Here is an 18241-nt window from a genome sequence, read left to right as displayed (position 1 = left end):
CTGTTGGTCTTACCCCTTGAGTCATACTGGTATCGCCACATCTCACTCGAAAGACTAGCAATGGTAGACCACCGACCAACAGCAAGATTCAGCAACTTGCTTCACTGTTGAAACAATTCTTCTACCCATAGTGACCCCCACTTGGTCTCCTTGCCAGAAGGTGTAGTGCCTCGCTTATGAAAACCTTTTCGTATGGATGAGATAAGTGGTATATTTCCCAGGGCACTTTTTTGGCTCTGCAGTCTCGTGCTGTCCAGTGATTTTTTTCGAAGTACTCTTTTCTTTTCACACACCTGTTTCATTGGTCTTTTTAACATGGTAATTCCAACACCTAGAGAGGAGAATGCCAATGACCAGTGTGTCCAAACCAGGCGTCTGTAACCTTTGGCTCTCCAGAAGTTTTGGACTACAACGTCCATCATCCCTAGCAACAAAGTCAATGGTAGGAAATCATGGGAATCGAAATCCACAACATCTGGACAGCCACACATCGCAAACCCCTGCTATACACAGTGTGGACCTTGGTGTACTCCTCATCGTGTTCCACTCGCATCTTTTCCCACCATGTATCCACTTCGCCTTGGCCCTCCTTGTATCAATATCTTTCCTCTCACACCACATGTACCACCCAATTTACCTCATTATCACCAATGGCTTGTCCGAAATGTCCTAGACTCTATTTCCATGCCTTGTGTGCCATCCAGTGTGGCCTTCATAGGTTTCCCTCCACCTCCACTGTTGTGTAGCATCCTCCTTAGTCTGCTGTTTTGTATCTATCTTGCCCTCCGATTCTACAAAAGGTCCTGTCCTGACTTAATCCTCAGCTCACAGGTCGTCCAATATCCTCCCTCCACCTTACAAACCTCAGCTCACAGTATGGGTCTTCCCCTTGCCAGCATCTTCCGAGGGCTCTGCTCCTGGCTCTCCCACCTACGGATTTGGCAACGGTATGGTGTCGCGAACGGCTCGAGAGTGTTACTGGTACACCTGGACACACATGCTCTGGGTTTGATCTGGGGGATCTTTTACTTCCATCTGACTCGGGTGGGTTAACCATGGCTTCAGGAAGCTGAAGTGAAATTAATTTCGTGATACTGTTTTATGTTCAGCTGAGAAGCAACATATATATATGGCTGGGAGCTATACTTCTTTGAAAGTGCCATGTCATTCTTGTAATAAAAAATCTGTTGGGGGCTTTTCTGAATGCTGCCTCCTGTCAATAAAGAACACCTGACCCTGGTATACGAATACATTGGTGAATTTGGAACCATGTAGATTACCAAACGTCATGTAAGGGGGGAGAACCGGCACAGCAAGACTCTAGCCATCCAGACGTTTTATAGTGCATGTTGTAGGCAAACTGAACGCAGGTTGGGGCAATGTGGTAACAGTATTCACCAGATGTGGGCATGCCAGTCGACGGACATTGGAACCATCCAAATATATACTGAAACTACATCAAAAGACCAAGGCCAAGAGCCCCTTCCACCAGCATTCCCAGCCAGTTGACAAGTTGCAAGTGTGTGTGGACGCACCAGCACTTCATGCTACTGAATGTGTGAGGGTTGGTGCCAGTCGTGACATACCCTTAGATTGCTACACTGGAAGGGAAGACGCTCTTCAAGGGCCAGTGACCCTGCACCCTTCCTGCTTCGACCACTGGTGGAGCCTTTCTATGTATTCCTTTGCACTAGCTGACTGCAGCCTCACCCTCGACTGTCGTTCCCACCGAGTTGTCGTTCCCATCGACGTTCATAGAGTGCTGAAATTCCACTGGTATTCTGAGACTGGCTCTGCCCTGTCACCTGATCACGCTTCCAATCTTCTTCAATCTTCGACCTTTCAAGAATCCGTACCCTTCACCTCACGCATGATAAACTCGCCATTTAAATTCACTGTTTACTTCCATCCACCTTTACAATTGCTTGCGCTCTACCTTATTTGAACTGGTATGCCCGTTCCTTGCCTAAGTGTCCTTACTGTCTACTCTTATTTACAGGGCTTTTCCCCTGACTGTTAAAAATACATGTTTGTCATCTCGAATTGCCTTGATCTCTTTACAATCCAAAATTACTATTGTGTATCCATGTGAAAAACCTGTTTTCAAATAATGGATCACCTTCCTGCTTACACAAGTTTTATGCAATGCTATTTTATCACACTAGGCAATGTCGGCTGTCTTGTGCTGTGGTCCTGTCTTTGACAACGTGGGGCTCTCACCGGATGGATATCTTTACAAATGGCTTGATAACATTCTTGCCTGCCAGGATTTACGGGTAAGCGCATTTCTCAATTATGCCTTTATTTTACATTTTGCGACATCTTAGGCTATGTAAAGTTAGTACATGACTAATTACATGTCCAGAGATGTGTTCTTTTGCACATGCTAATTGATGGGTGAATCCACAAGGGCGAGATGCCACTAATTGATAGGGTTTTCTTTTACAATTCAATGGTATCTGGTGCTTAAGTGTAACTTGTTCAATATAGTTAAGCTAAAAATGTATTGTTTTGTTTAATAAGAGTCCCTGGAAGGAAACATCCGTGTTCCAGCAGTATTGTCATCTGGTCACCATATGCATGGGAATTGCAGACATCTGTGATTCCAACTGGCTCTGATGCACAATAAGCCTGCCAACAGATTTCTTAGGGTTCTGGGTGCAAGGTGGATAGGATGTGCCTATGACCTCCCCCCGCCGCTCCCCCGCCCACTCCTTCTCAGCCATAATAAATTGATGGACAAGTTGAGCACAATTTACCATTGTGTTGTGCTTGGCTTGAAGATGGAGCAAGTCTGGAGGAGAGCCGCTGCTATTGGAAGATTAGTGGGGGATCAAAGCCCTTTCAACAGGCCTGCCTCTGATGCAATGAGAGACATTGTGCTCTGAGCTGATGGCTTAGCTTTAGTTTCTAGACAGTTTGCCCAGAACATAACTTGAAAGGGAACTTTTCCATTTTATGCTTTTGTTTCTTTTAACATTTGAAGCTGAAACCCCAGATTTTTAGGTGTAGTATCTGCTCAAGAGCATGCACTTGAATTCAATTTGTGAATATTAAACCTTACACGATGAAAGCGAACATGGGGCCCATTTGGCATTGTAGTATGGTATGTAGCAAACTAAGACAGACTGTGACAAAATGGCTACTGCTGCGCAGGCTTACAGGGATGACAAGTGTCTAAAACACCTTATCTGCCCCCATACCTACTCTGCCCCCACACTAATTCTAAACCAGCAGTGATCCCAGTCATAAAGGAGAAATACTCTGACCGGTATGCCTCCTTGGCCCCTTCTGATAATGTGGGCCGAGGGCAGGCTACACTCTTCAGAAGGGGTGTGAGCTGATACAGTTGAAACACAACCAAACATGGCGTGTGTCACATATGGCTCAGAGATGGCTGAACGGTTTCAAATGAAGTTTTTTTTTCAGGGTGCTGTCATTTAAAAACAGCAATGCCTCCCTAACCCAGGCATCCCAAGCCCTCGGTTAGTATATACTTCAGGTTTCTCTCTACTGTCTAGGTTTTGACTACACTATATGGGATAACCTGAAGGTCAAGGCCTTATCTTTCTAAACTCCCTTGGGGACTTTCTAGACTCACCCTACATTATCAATTTTAATTGATTTAATGTTATGCCGATCAGACACGGTTTTTAACTGTTATCTTGCTATCACATAATCCTCTCCCTCTTTCTGATGTTCTGCTCTCCCTTCTTTCCTACTCAACCCACCTACACTCCTTCTACTCGTGTTTTCCTCTGCTGTCCCTCAAACATCTCTCACACCTTTCCACCACACTACTACTCCCTCCTCCACACTACTACTCCCTCCTCCACACTACTACTCCCCCCTCCTCCACACTACTACTCCCTCCTCCACACTACTACTCCCTCCTCCACACTACTACTCCCTCCTCCACACTACTCCTCCCTCCTCCACACTACTACTACTCCCTCCACCACACTACTACTCCCTCCTCCACACTACTACTCCCTCCTCCACACTACTACTCCCTCCTCCACACTCCTCCCAAATTACTCTTTTCACTCTCACAACCATTTGGCATTCACTCCCTACACTCCTTCTAATAATCCCAGTCTCGCATGCACACTCATGATGCAGTACTACTTTCACCACCCCCCAACCAACACCTCGCCTCCTCTACAATTAGCCTCCACACTCTTGTCCACCATCCTTCCTCCTGCATGTCTACTGATCTGCTGCTACTCCTCTGACCTTACCTGAGCAACCCACAACTTCCTGTTTCCTGGGGTCTTTTTTAACCCGCTCCCTATCTTCTGATTGGTTGTTTGGCCCTGTCAAATATGGCCCTGTTTTCCCCACCTGGGATGTATAACATTCGGAGAAACGTTCAAATAGCTGGTTATTCCCAACCCTTTTATCCACAGAGGGCTGACAGGAGATCGCAATGGCAGCCCATGTTGCACAGTGTCCAAGATCATGTTAGGGGACCCTAGAGTTGCTTTCCCCAAGGAAAGCCAAGGCAAGTACAGAACTTTTTTCTGGTTGAAGTCCCTGGTGGTATAGGGTGCCTTCAGCAGTTATGCTGCTACTCCTGCTGTGGCGAGGTGCAGTATCTTCCTCTGGCTGCAGCAATGATTTAGTGCCTAAAACAAAGAATACACCTGGCAAGCATTTATTGCAAGTGGCATGGGAAGGTGCAATTGGGTACTACCCATATGAGGATTGGCACTTTGAGGGCAGGAAATGGCGCCCTCTCAACTGCTCTGACCTTCTCCCTGGTTGGCCTCCCACCCCAGGCTGAGAAGGGTTCCTATTGCCTTGTGACAGTCTCAGGTTACTTAAGTTATTTAAGCAACAGATGTCAAAAAGTACATGAAGGTGTCTTGAAAAGACTAAGAGTGAGGTCTTATTCACTATGGCTGTGCAAGGAGGGACAGGACTGCTGCAAATAACTATATTGCTTGTCTTGGTGCTCAACAGAACCAAGCTGGGCATCGTGGCACTTTTCTGCAGTAGAGCTAGTATTGAGAGGATCGAATCCCAGTGTTCCAGTGATGAGACTGCCTCAAGTCGTCTTTGAGACATGGCTCTCTGTGGATCGAGTCCATGGTTCCCAACAGTTTGATTTGGGTTGAAACAATATGTCTGCTGGGTTGAGTCTGTGTTGGAGACACATGACTCCATGGCTTGCAGCAGGTCAAATCGATGCTTTTGTTGGGTTGAGTCTATGCTCGAGATTCAGTGAATCGGATGCTCACACAAAGGTGAGTCTGCAGTGGAATTGCTGTGGAGATGCTCTTCACTGGATCTAGTCAGCGTTGAGACAGCTTGAGGAAGCCACTGAGCAGGATCCTAGTTACAGTGAAAAGGTAGCAGAGAGGTCTTGGTGTCACCCCAAATGAGGCCATGTGTTGTGGGTAGGTAGCAGAGTGTTCCTCTTCCTTGGAAGTGTTTTTCTTCACCTTCCTGTACTTTTGAATAGGTTGCATCCCCAACACATGCCAGCTGAATCATTCTTGTCTTAAAAACCAAAGATGATTAGCTAAGGGCATGACCCCCCCCTTATAAAGCCAACATGCTACAGCAGATTGGACTGTTGTCAGGAGTCCAATCCAGGTTGCTGCAATAATTGTCTTTGGGTATTTTATGTTGCACCCAGGGTGCTTGGTCTGCAGGAAGTTGGGGGTCAAGAAGTTTAGGGAGCCATAGTACAATCCAAGATGGTGGAAGCCTTCTCTGGACCTAAACCTCTCTCCTGGTTACTTTAACTCCACCCCCTAGCAATGTCTACCTACTTCAGAAGGATACAAGTGATTAGAAGCATGTTGTGAGAGTGGTTTTGTAATGTCAGGATTGTCTTTGAAGCACTCTTTCACAGGGTTCCTGTTCCCTGAACAAAGGTGTCCCCTTCATCAGGGGGGGTCAAGAGAGCATCTTCTTGGGGCTGGGTCTAACTTGGTATTTGTTGAGACACCCAAGCCACAGAGCTAATACAGACTGCCCCCGTCATGACTGAAGCACTGCTCACCAAGCTGAAAATATGATATCCAGATGTTGTGGCTGGATAAGTTTGTGATCACAGTAGCCAACATGTCATAACCAGACACAGTTTATCTTGACAGGTGAATGTGTCAACAGGCAGGGTACACAATTATATTGTGAATCAGAGATGCAGACAATGAAAAAGCCACAGCTGTCGGGGATGTACAGGTCACGTTTGAACCTACCCTGCAGCCACTGCAGGCCAGTTGCTGGAGATATTTCCAGCAAAGGCACATGAGTGCACTATGATTTTGGCATCGAGCATTATGAAAGAAAGGTCTGATTAGCAGGCCTCCCTTCAGAAATCAAATTACCCACATAATGTAATCTCTAAAATTTAAAACAGTTCAGGCTATCTCACCCTCACCAGATGGCCTTCTGTCACATACCCCTATGAAGCAACCTGCCTCAAAATCACTATGTGCCGAATTGGGAGTAAAGCCAGCACATTTCTTACTCCTACAAACCCTGCTCCACTCTTTCAGAAATTGTAGACCATGTCCGATTGTAAATGTGCTCTCAGTACCATCCTATGGCAATGTTTTGCTTTTTGTAGAGCAAGATAGTCTCTCCATTGCTTGCAATTTTGCTTTGCAGTGTGTTCAATTTGTCGTCTAACTTTCTGAATCTCCAATAGTTAACCATGTACTGGCATGTTTGAAAATTAACACTGGGGAGGCCCTGAACTCAATAGACTACAAATTCCAATGGAGCATGCCAAGGCTATAACTTTCTTTTGCCCAAAGACTGATTTAAAAAAAATATTATTCAATAAAACGTGTGTATTTAAGGCCGCACATATTCAGACTTCGAATATTTAATTGTGTTCTTATTGACAAGGCTTTTGTTTCTTGCCTCCAGGTGCATCATCTTGGCTGCGAAGTTGTGGTCTTGCTGCTGGAGCTCAACCCAGACCAAATCAATCTCTTTAACTGGGCGATAGATCGCTGCTACACTGGATCCTACCAGCTGGCCTCTGGCTGCTTCAAAGCCATTGCCACCGTGTGTGGAAGCAGGTACCGTGTGCACCCAGAGCTTTCCCTTCTGCATTCTGGTCACGTTGGCTGCTGCTCCTGCGCTCCAGCTTTCCAGATATTTCTCATACTACTAATCCCCTCTGATCAAAAGCACGTCTAAGAGATTTATGGAGCGACTGTTTGCATGTGGGATTATTTAGGCGATTATGAGGGGTTCATAACTACATATGGAGCATTACATGAGCTATTGGCGTCTATTGAATTCTTGCCGTGTGTACATACTTTAAAACTATGTGAGAGCGCAAAGTTCACCTTCCCACTTCCTACCTTTCATTGTTTACGGCTTAAATGAGTCTATGCATATTCCCTCCTGCAGCACTGTGATTGTATTGCCTGTGGATCTGGTGCTCTGCCAACTCCTGAAGATCCATACAAAACTAGCATTGACACAGCCAATAGGTGTGGCTGATATATAGCCTTTAACATCAATTATCCATGGCTGGCTTTCGTGTTTTTGCCCCTAAAAAAAATGTTTCACAAGTGTTACACTTTGAGCAGTGACCCTAAATAAGAAAGACTAGAAATAACAATTTGTATTTCTGGAATTGTATACATAATTTCTTTACCCAGGGGTTAGAACTGCTCCAAGGACGGTGCTTGTACGGCTGCTTGCAGCTGAGCAGTCCAGGCAGTGCTTCCTAGATCGTGTGTCGGTGCCAGGTAAGAGAGGTTAAGTGTACAGGTTACCGTAGAGGCACCACCATACAGACCATGTTTGGGACCAGCTCAGTAGAACAAATGTTTGTTCCTTGTACTGCCCCACTCTCGCCAGCATAACCGTTTCTTGTTCCTCTGTTATACTCTTTATATCCCTCCTCCCACAAGATCTGTGGGGTGTGTGCAGCTTGCCACATTTCAAACCACGCCACTACCAGGACAGATTTGGTCCCCCTTTCCACTTACTCCTGAATGCAGGTACATCCCTCTACCTTTCTAACTTCTCTCATAATGATAATGTGTTATTTATATAGCGCCTTAATCTAAAGCGCTTTACAGAGCACATATTTACATACAATATCACCCAACCGAAATTGGTACTCATTTATGGACCTCAGAAGGATGAAAGGCTGAGTTGGCCTTGCCGGGATTCGAACCTGTGACCTGCAGATCATGCTCAGATCGCAGCAGCGAGCATTCAACCCACTGAGCTATCTTACCGGCTCATGACATAGATATTGTATTCACTCCTTGTTACCCTCACTCAGGTCCCAGAGGAGTCAATTACCTCTTTTTCCAAACACCAGATTGTCTCCTCCCCTACTCTACAACGACCCCACCAACCACCGAGTGCAGGAAGGTTCTCATTTAGGTCAAAAGTAGGGACACAGGGTAAAGAAAAAAATCTCTAAAAATATTAACATGAAATAAAGAAATTACTGTAAACACAATTTTAAAAAATCTGTAAAGACATCTCATAATTAAATTATACATTTTGAACTGAAGAGTAACCTTACCAAAAAATAAAGTAATCATAAATAAAAATGCGATAGGTAGGGTTTACAATGTAGATGCTGGCATGCAGGGTGTGACTTTGGGTGGGTAATCTAGCAGGATTTTTTATCTTCTGATATGACACTGTTGTAAGGAAACAGCAGTTTCCTGCACAGATTGGAGTTTTGAAAAACATGGCTGATGCAGTAATTTCTTTTGGGTTCTAAGCAACACGTTTAATATGGCGTTAATCCCGCGTTCCAAGGGCTGCAACGGGCTGGGGGTGATAACCGCCTGGCAGCCCAAGTTATTGGCCCGAGCGAAGCGAGGTCAGATAACGCAGGTACCGGGCCGTTAGCCCCCGTTCCAGCCATTGGAACAGGGGATTAAGGCTGTTAGCACCCCGGGTTGCCAATGAAGTAACCTGGTTTACTAAAAAAAGTATTTTCCTTTTGTACAACAGGACGCACGCAGCATACCGTTGTACGAAGGAAAATACTTTTCCAAGATGGTCACCATATAAAGGGAAGCGGGGCTCCTTACGGAGCCTCCCTTCCCTTTCCATGGTGGCCTGCATGAGCATAGAGGAAGGTGCGTAAGTGCCGCTGCCGCAGACATACAGTAAGTGGGGTGGTGGTGGAGGGGGAGAAAAACAAACCCGGAACGGAGGGTGGGGGGGGAGGATGGCAGCAGGGTGAGCCAGCTGTCAGGTGGGATGGAATGCCAGCTTTCACTGGTGGTTAAAACCTGTGTTCCTAACCACCTGATTGGCTGGCTACCCCCGCCAGGGTGCTAATAAAGCTGGAATCTTTCACTGATCTCTAGCCAGAATTCTGCTTTTGTGATCCAACGTTCTGAAAAGCTTAGAACTCTTAACAAGTGGAAGGAATATCATATGCAATGCAGTCCTTTGGGTGACTGTCTTTTTATTTGCTGATTCTCTAATATGCTCAATATAATGTTTATCTTTGATCTTCTCGTTGTTTATGAATCCTTACTTTGCACCCTTTGTAGGAACTATCCTTTTGACATCGTTACACTTCTAAACCTGGTCCTGTTCAAGGCATCTGACACCAACCGAGAGACTTATGAAATTTCAATGCAGCTTATGCAGGTACGTGGCATCTATTAAGCCGATACAAGGTCCCGTTCTTCTTCACTGGGCTCTTGCTTAGGTCCTCTCGTTGTCTATGTGCATTGTCTGTGTGCACACTGTGAGAAACCAGGGGTCTCACCCACTAGTCCCCACGGATCGATCCCTCAGGTGGCCAGGGCATGGCCATCGCCTTTAGATCCAGACCCTATGGGTCAACCAGTGCGGGAGGATCACCTGGGTGAGGGGTCTTTGGGAAGTGGGACACTGGATGGTGAGACGTGGTATCCCTCTCCCTGCAACACTTTTTACCCATCCTACTTGATGGGATATTTAGAAACTCAACCACCCACTTTTTCTGCCTGAACACTTGTACACGGACAGCCCACTCTGGGAGAAAATAGACTGCCACCATGTACCTGACATGTCCAATACTATGGTCAGGTGAGGTTAGGCAATTATCGACAATCACTCACACCTGACTTCCATTACACTTCCCCACATGAATAACAGGCGGAGCACGAGAGCACACTCATAGCGAGGCAAAGCACATGAGGTACATCGGCTTTGAGTCAGCAGCTGAACGAGAGGAGAAAGACGCAAGGCACGAGAGGTTTGTGAGAGGGGCAAACCCCTTGACCTTTTTGGCAGGAAGCAGTTACTTTCAAGAAACCTTCAAGGCAGAAAGTGTAAGACCAGGAAACAAGAGTGAAGATTCCTGCATCGTGTGTTTGAGATATTGAGGGCCCTCCTGCGAAACTGACCAAGTGGGGAAGAGCTGCAGATGCCTTGGTATCGTCCTTGGCCCCAAGAACAAAGAAACAGAGAACACCACAGTCGGTGAGTTGGGGAGACCGAAGCCAGACCAGTCTGCATTGAAGTCATGGTTGCAAGCGGCAACATTGTAAAACGCGTGTGATGAAAGACGCAAGTCAAGCTAAATTGCTAGTGAACTTAAAAGGAAGGATATGATACCATTGACAGTGTGATCTGGCACCGTGAATGAATTCAATCGAAGGTCTCTGTACGGTATCCTGACAAGAGAAACAAAAGTAGAAGATTGATGTAAAGTATAATTGTGTAAAGGAATCAAAGTGGTCCTGCGACGGTTTAAGCAAAACCCATCACACATTCAAAAGTCTTTGATTCGAATATCGACAGAGCATCTGAGCCCGGATGAGGGGGGATCTGTGGTCTGAGCCCGGATGAGGAAGACCAGATTGTGAACATTGTGAATAAGGGATTTGAACCCGGAGGAAGGAGATCCATGGTCCCCAGGCCAGATGAGGGAGACAAAATTGTAAATTGTGAACATTGTAGAAAAGGGGTATGAGCCCAGATGAGGGGAACCTGTGGTCCGGACCCAAAGGAGGGAGACCAATTTTGAACTTATGAATATGAGAATCCTGACAAAGGAAAAGAGCTTTTGTTTTGTTTGCTACTTCAGACCCTCTGTCATTGTCATTGCGAGAGAGACTTTGGTGGAAGGCCCTGATGCCTATGTGTGAATTGTTACCTCAAGGCCAAGACGCCAGTGTGTGTGCAAAGCCTGCAGTGCCGCCTTTCTCAGTGCTGAAAACATGGGGAAGGGAAGCCAACTGCTCAACTATTCTGACATATCGTTTCCTGAACACTTTTCTTTTGTATACATTGTTATCCCACACTACTCTGTATGTATTAGTAAGGATTGGCAATAGGTTTATTCGTATAGGCTGTCTTGATTTGGCAGACTCCACTAGGACTGTGTTATTATTTGATGGTCGTAGCTTGCTCCCATCCTTCGATTTAGGTTTAGATAGGCGTTCAACCAACCCATTTAAAGATCAATAATCACCCTTGAACTGTGATCACTTGTGTCTGTCTTCACTGTTGATACCATGCCTTCCTTACAACCCTTAGAGCTGGCATCTTTGGCATAGCAATAAGACAATGGGCAGCAATAGTCAGCAAGTTGCTGTTTACCTTATTACTGTATCTGATAAAAATACATTCAATAGGGTTTGTGGAAATCGTGTTTTAGTTCTTTGTTTAAAAAAAACTCTTGACGCATATTTTATTTCCTGGCGGTTTTTTTATTTGCCCTAAAAATGTGATTTTAAAAAAAGTGGTAAAATCTCTGCGGGGGGGAAAAAAGCCTCAATGAAACCAAATGCGATAAGAAAACTGGATACCCTGTGTCTCTGACATAGTTTGCAATATCATGTTATAGATGGTAATTTTAGAATTACACCTTGGCTGGCATGTTGAGCCGCAATCCTAATAGACTGAATATATCCCAGAGAAACATCCTAATTCTATAGACTAGATCTTGATGATGTGCAAAGGGACGAGAGCCATACATGTTGGGGCAAAATTATGTCAGACGAAGAAAGGGAAGAAAATGAGAAAGCGCAAAGCGAGGGCACATGCGTTTTTTTAAAAAGACTAAGTGTTGGAAAAAGGGGTAAAATGGTCAGACTTGGAGGACCCTAAAGAAAAAACACCAGAACCAACACCATACACTAAGCGACCACAAGCATGTTCGTGCCGTAAAGGGGGATATATCCCTGCCTTATGTAAGAAAGAGTAAGTCCTCATGAAGGGGAATTGTGAAGAATGCATACTTTAAATCTATTACTGTAACATATTTGGCCTTAGATGGGTTCTTGCATAATATTGTAGCAGGATTTGGAACTAAAGGAAACCCTGCTCCAACAATATTGTTTAGGAGCAGAGATCCTGAATAAATCTCCACGACCCCCCCAGTTGATTTCTTCACTGTACACACAGCCGTGTGACATGGGTACTCGGGTGGCACCAATATTCCCAGCTTAATTCAAGCGGAAATGGTCTCAAATGTGGAAAGAGTGCAGGAGGAGGGGGAAAGTGTTGCACAATACATAACTGGTTTGAGGAAATTAGCTAAAACATGCAATTTTAATGTACAGTTGGACGAAAGACTGAGGGATCAGTTCATGTTGGCGTGCAGAAGTAGTAAAGTGAGAGAAAGGTTGTGGGCTGAAGATGATCCACCTTTGGACACAGTCTTACGTGTACTGTTGAGCACACAAAGATGTGTTAAAGAATTGGAAAGCAGAGTACAAACAGTTGAAATCGAACATGAAATCCCGAAAGATAATATTACAAAGACAAGTGCAAATAGGAATAATGAATCATTAGCTCAAGTAGCAGAAATAACAAGTAGAAGAAGCAGGCCGGAGAAGACTCGCAGACCACTATGGAATGAAGACAAGAGAAACAAGATGTCTTCCAGGGTAGAAAATGTAAATGTGAGAAGGAAAAGTCCAAGTAGACAAAGAAATGGCTCAAGGAGAAGGAATACTGGCAGGTGTTTCAGATGTGATAGCACAGATCATTGGGCAGATAACCCGGAGTGTCCCGCTCTCAGAATTATTTGTGGCAAAGGACATTATGCCAGGTGTTACAGAGTTCAAAATACTGAATTGGATAGGAGATAACTATAGTGATGAAGATGGAGAAGAATGTGTATTTGTCATAACGGACGAAGAAAACGAGGAAGAAATGGAAAGTCACAAGGCCACAGTATGTGTTGATGGGATTGACATGCACATGATGATTTATTCTGGCGCCAAATATACTCTCGTGACACAGGACCTATGGAATAGAAATAAACATGAATACTTACATGAGCCAGACATAAAACCCAGGGCCTATGGAGGAGTTAAAATAGATATCATTGGGTGGTTCTGGGGAACGCTAAAATTCAAGGACAGAAAAGCGAATGGAAAAATATATATCACAAAAGCAGGAAGAACGCCTTTGTTGAGCTGGACCCACCAGAACAAACTCAAAGTGAAATTGGATGTCGGTGCCAGTAAATCAGTATTATCAATTGAGAATGGTACAATGAAACCCAAGGAATTCAAAATGACCAAAGATATTGATGAAATGATGAAGGGTGTCTTCAGAAATGAAATTGGATGTCTTGGAAGGTTTACACATGAAATCAAGATGAGACTGGGTTATACTCCTGTAGCACAAAAGTTGTGCAACATTCCACTATCTGTGAGAGAAGAGGTGAAGAAAGAAATCAAAACTCTAGAAGACCAGGGTATCCTAGAAAGTATAGATGCAAGTGAGTGTGTTTCACCATTAGTCGTCCTCAGGAAGAAATCTGGAAAGCTAAGAATATGTGTGGACATGCATGAACTTAATAAGTGTGTGGTTCCTGACAGGCACCCACTCCCTAATATCCAAGAAATTGTGTCCACAATATGTCCATCAAGATATTTGTCCACTCTTGATCTAACTTTGGCATACCATCAGGTGAAGCTACACAAAGACCCTAGGAAAATGACAGCATTCATTACACCGGATGGTTTGTACCAATATAAGAGACTACCTTTTGGGTTAATATCCGCCGCCTCAGTTTTTCAAAAGATTATGCACAAACTTTTTGAAGGAGATCCAGTCATTATTTGTTTTCAAGATGACATTTTAGTACATGCTATTGATCAGAAGTTACACGATGAGAGACTACAATATGTTTGCAAAACGTTGTATGAGGCGGGAATGACTCTAAGTAGAGAAAAATGCAACATTAACCGTCGTGAAATTGAATACCTTGGGCATACAATTTCAGCTGAAGGTATAGGATTGGATAATGTGTCCAATCGCATAAGAAGATGGGGGATACTCTTACAAGAGTATAATTGCACAGTGCGATATGTACCAGGCATAAAGAATTGTGCTGCTGATTGTCTATCACGTCTCACCAACATTTCTGAAATGGACGATGGAAATGAAACCAATTCAGACGTTGTCCTAAATATAGAGACCATGTCTATATCCAAGAAAGAATGGGAAGAAGCAGAGCAACAAGATGTTTTGATGATGCGGTTGAAACAAACAATTCAAAGTAAAGACTCCTTAAAGAAAACAAAATTTGAAGAACTTAGTCTTATTGATTATTGGAAAATTGCAAATGAACTCAATGTAGAGAATGACAGAGTCATGAGAGGTGACAGAATCATTCCACCTGCAGGTTTACGTCAAAGAATTATCTAATTGGGTCACAAGTGTCATCAAGGAATAGTGAAGACAAAACAGAGGATATGTGATGACTTTTGGTGGCCAGGATGTGACCTACAAATTGAGAGGGTCATACAAGACTGTATCCTTTGCAATGAAAGTGATAGAGGATGTATGAATGTGAGATATCCTATGGTGGTGACGAATATTCCAGGGAAAGTCTGGGATGATCTGGGCATAGACATTTTAGGCCCCATTTATACTGATGGCAAACAAAAATACTGTCTGGCAGTCATTGATCTTTTGACCAGGTGGGTGGAGGTTTTGATTAAGCCGTGTATGTCTGCGAAAATAGTTACTGAATTTTTGTCCGAAATTTGTGCAAGGGAAGGTTTTCCAAAAAGTATTATGACAGATAATGGCGTTCAATTTCGTTCGAAGAAAATGCAAACATTTTGTGCCGAAAATTCTATTGTGCACAAAAGGAGCGCCATATATCACCCACAGACGAATGGGGTAGTTGAGCGGTTCAACAAAATACTCAGACGCCATTCGGTGGGCTTGTGCAAGTGCACTGAAATGGGAGGATGCGGTTAAGAAGAAAATTATTGCTCACCGATTCACCCCACATTGTACGACGGGGCTGTCTCCATTTGAATTAAGTAGGGGTCGCAAAGCAAACACTAAATTAACCCTATGTTGCATGGTGAGAGTGACTGTTGTAAGGAAGGATTTTGGGGAGGTATGTGCGAATATTAGGAACACACAGTTAAAAAACAAGCGAGCTCATGACAGTTCTCTATATGGGATAAAAGAGAGAGCAGCCCCAACAGTGGGAGGGTTAGTAAGGATTAAACTTCCCCCTGTTCTCAGAGATGGACTGCGCAAGTGGTCAAAACCATTGGGCGTAGTTGAGGTTTTTAAACATGCAGTGAAAGTGGAGGATGGAAGGGTCTGGAACGTGGAGAGGGTGTGTGTGTGATAAATCCGCATAGAGTGAATGCACCCAATGATCATGCGCATGGAGATGAGGAAATTGCGGGTGGTGGTGAGATCACAGAAGAGGATGGAAGGTGTATCAAAGGATTGATGAATGGAAAAGGTTGTCGAAAATGTCCTTGCCAAAACCTAAACCAGATTTCTCACACATGTCAAGGACAGGAAGGATCATCCACAGACCTGACCATATGAAAGATTATGGATGGGGACACAAAGAGTGTGGAAGAATCTCAGAGTAAACTGTGATTTCTAGTCATTCATTTTATTGACCTTATGTGTATCAGCATCTGGGACTGGGTTTCACCTAAAACCAACCACCATTTGGACCCAGTCCAGGAATCTCTGCATTTGCTCTCTATGGAAGCACTTGTCACCTCCTACAGAGGATAGCAAATCCCTCCCGCCCCATCAGGGGGTTATCTGGGAACCACTACTTTAAAGGTGAGCCCTTCTAGAATGATGGAGAGCTCACACCAGGGTTATGTTGTGTTGATTTATACCATGCACCGCTACAACTCAGGGGCAGTCTCCAGGTGCTCGCGTGGCTCTGGAAGAAAGGGGGCGGGGGGGTTAGTGAGGATGGGATGAGAGGATAGGTTCAGAACCAGGAGGAACTGCTGTCTGTGAGTGTTGTTTTGCATGTAGGAGTTGGTGCGGAAGTCCCTGTGCTTTGTTACCGTATGGGTAAGACTCAATGCCTCAGGTGTGTGCTAGTGTTTGTGTGTCTTGTTGTTGTGCGCAGTGGTTAGCGGGTGGCCGTAGCTGTAAGACTATCTGGTGTCTTGGTGTGTACTTGCATTATTTGATGATTTTATGGACTATGTGTTGTGGCACACTCTAGGTGTGCTTTCAGTATCTCACAGGTGGTGTGTGTAAACATAGAATTGATTCTTGGTTAGGATACATGTAGTGTGGCTAGCCCAAGGTCTGGAGTAGTGGCATTGGTTATGTCAGAAGAGCAGGAAGGGGAAATGGGTTAGTAAGTTTGTTGGTTTGTTTGAGCTTCTGGTGTGGTAATTACCAGACTCATTTATACAGGGCAGACAGGTAAGAGGTGAGGAGTGCCAGTCCAGAGAAGCGTCACCATCTTGGTGTCTCCCAGTGCTCCCACACTTCATGTGCCCCCTGCTCAATTCTCGCAGACAAGGCGATCCTGGACTGAATTCCCCAGGTAAAAGAGTCGGAACACAGCAGTCAGTATAGGACCCCTTACAGAAGGCTAACGGGGGACTAATGCACTGGGGCAGATTACCTATTTCAAGGGGATGAGACAATCTGTCTGTTAAATCATCTTTGGACTATAGAAGGATTGCACCTGGAACTATATTGAGGATACAGTCTGCCCCAAAGTCCACTTCCATATAGGGGACAATAAAGGCATCCAAGAAAGAGCAAGCCCCTTCATCCATCCATCCTTGGGGAACATTTGGGGTGATCTGCTGAGCGTACAGAGCCTGCTGCAAGTTAAGACCACTGCTACCCAGTGTAAGGAACTCATGGTGCCTACAGTAAAGACAGACACAAGTGATCACAGTTCACGGGTGTTTATTAAACTGTATATGCGGGTTGGAACAACGCCTAATCTAAACCTAAATCGAAGATGGGAGCAAGCTATGACCATAAAATGATAATAAGGTGGTCCTAGTGGCATCTTGTCAAATAAAAGGGCCTATACTAAGGAAAACCTTGTCTCAATCCTTAAGCTAAATACAAACAGAGAGTGTGGATTAAGATTCACAGTAAAGAAAGAAGTGTTCACAAATAATAAGTCAGGATTCGGTAGTCGCAGTCTCCGTTTTGGGCACGGTACAAGGTGGGACTCGCCCTCGAACTTTCCCAGCGCAAGACTACAGTTCAGCTTTTGGGTATCAGGACCTTCAGTGGTTACGTCTCTTTTCTATAAAAGTCACTTGCCTCTGAGGACCTGAGGTATTCCAAACATAATAAATGAAAGTTCCTTTCTGCTTGCACGTTGGGTGATGCGTTTTCACCCCTGGATCTCCCTCTTCCGGGCTTAAATCCACAAAAAGGTATTTAGCAATCAAGACATTCGGTAGTTTCTTGCTTCCAGGTATCTGACCGGTTCAACATAACCAAAAAAGAGGTTAACAGAAAGTTGTGAAGTTCTTTTCTGATTGTAATTGGGTAATATCTCTTCACCCCTGGGTCCCCCTCTTCCAGGCTTAGACCCCTCTCAAATCTCAGCCTCCCTCTGTCAGGTTGACTCTGACATCAATTCAAAAGACTTTCTCTGTTGCATTTTTCTCTGTTGCATTCACGGGCCGGTGGGTTCTGGCTGTACACCCTTGGATCCCCCTCTTCCGGGCTCAGACGCTGGACTATTTGCCTCCCTCCGTCAGGTTCACTACGGCTTCTCACAAGTATTTGCACTTATGTTCAGTAGTTTTAATGTCTTTTTAAACAGTTCACTGTGGACATCCCACTGCCGGGTTCACTCTTGTCAACACACTGTACATTGGGACTTTAGACTTCGCCTCGGTTCATTGGCATCCCTCCGTCAGGTTCACTCTTACCAACTTTGTCAATCACACAATTTCTTTAACAGTTCTTATGATGCAGGATTCACTTCCCTTAGCTTCACAATCATCTGCCAGTCAAAGACTTTCGACTGTACAGTGGATTTTACTAGACACCTGTATGA

The 18241-nt window shown here is 44.6% G+C and overlaps 1 protein-coding gene across 7 annotated transcripts in view; it reads left to right on the top strand.

Moving 5' to 3' along the window:
* Positions 1 to 18241, top strand: part of FRY (FRY microtubule binding protein) — a 1191674-nt gene that overhangs the window by 781019 nt on the left and 392414 nt on the right. For all 7 annotated transcript variants that reach the window (XM_069639765.1, XM_069639761.1, XM_069639760.1 and 4 more), the window contains exons 28-30: positions 2166 to 2276; positions 6889 to 7043; positions 9510 to 9609. In XM_069639765.1, the coding sequence (XP_069495866.1) occupies positions 2166 to 2276; positions 6889 to 7043; positions 9510 to 9609 (366 nt within the window). The remainder of the gene's footprint in view (positions 1 to 2165; positions 2277 to 6888; positions 7044 to 9509; positions 9610 to 18241) is intronic.

The sequence above is a fragment of the Ambystoma mexicanum genome, chromosome 7q (genome assembly GCF_040938575.1).
Source record: "Ambystoma mexicanum isolate Mex_15411 chromosome 7q, UKY_AmexF1_1, whole genome shotgun sequence".
Classification (NCBI taxonomy): domain Eukaryota; kingdom Metazoa; phylum Chordata; class Amphibia; order Caudata; family Ambystomatidae; genus Ambystoma; species Ambystoma mexicanum.
This window is presented reverse-complemented; position numbering and strand designations above follow the sequence as displayed.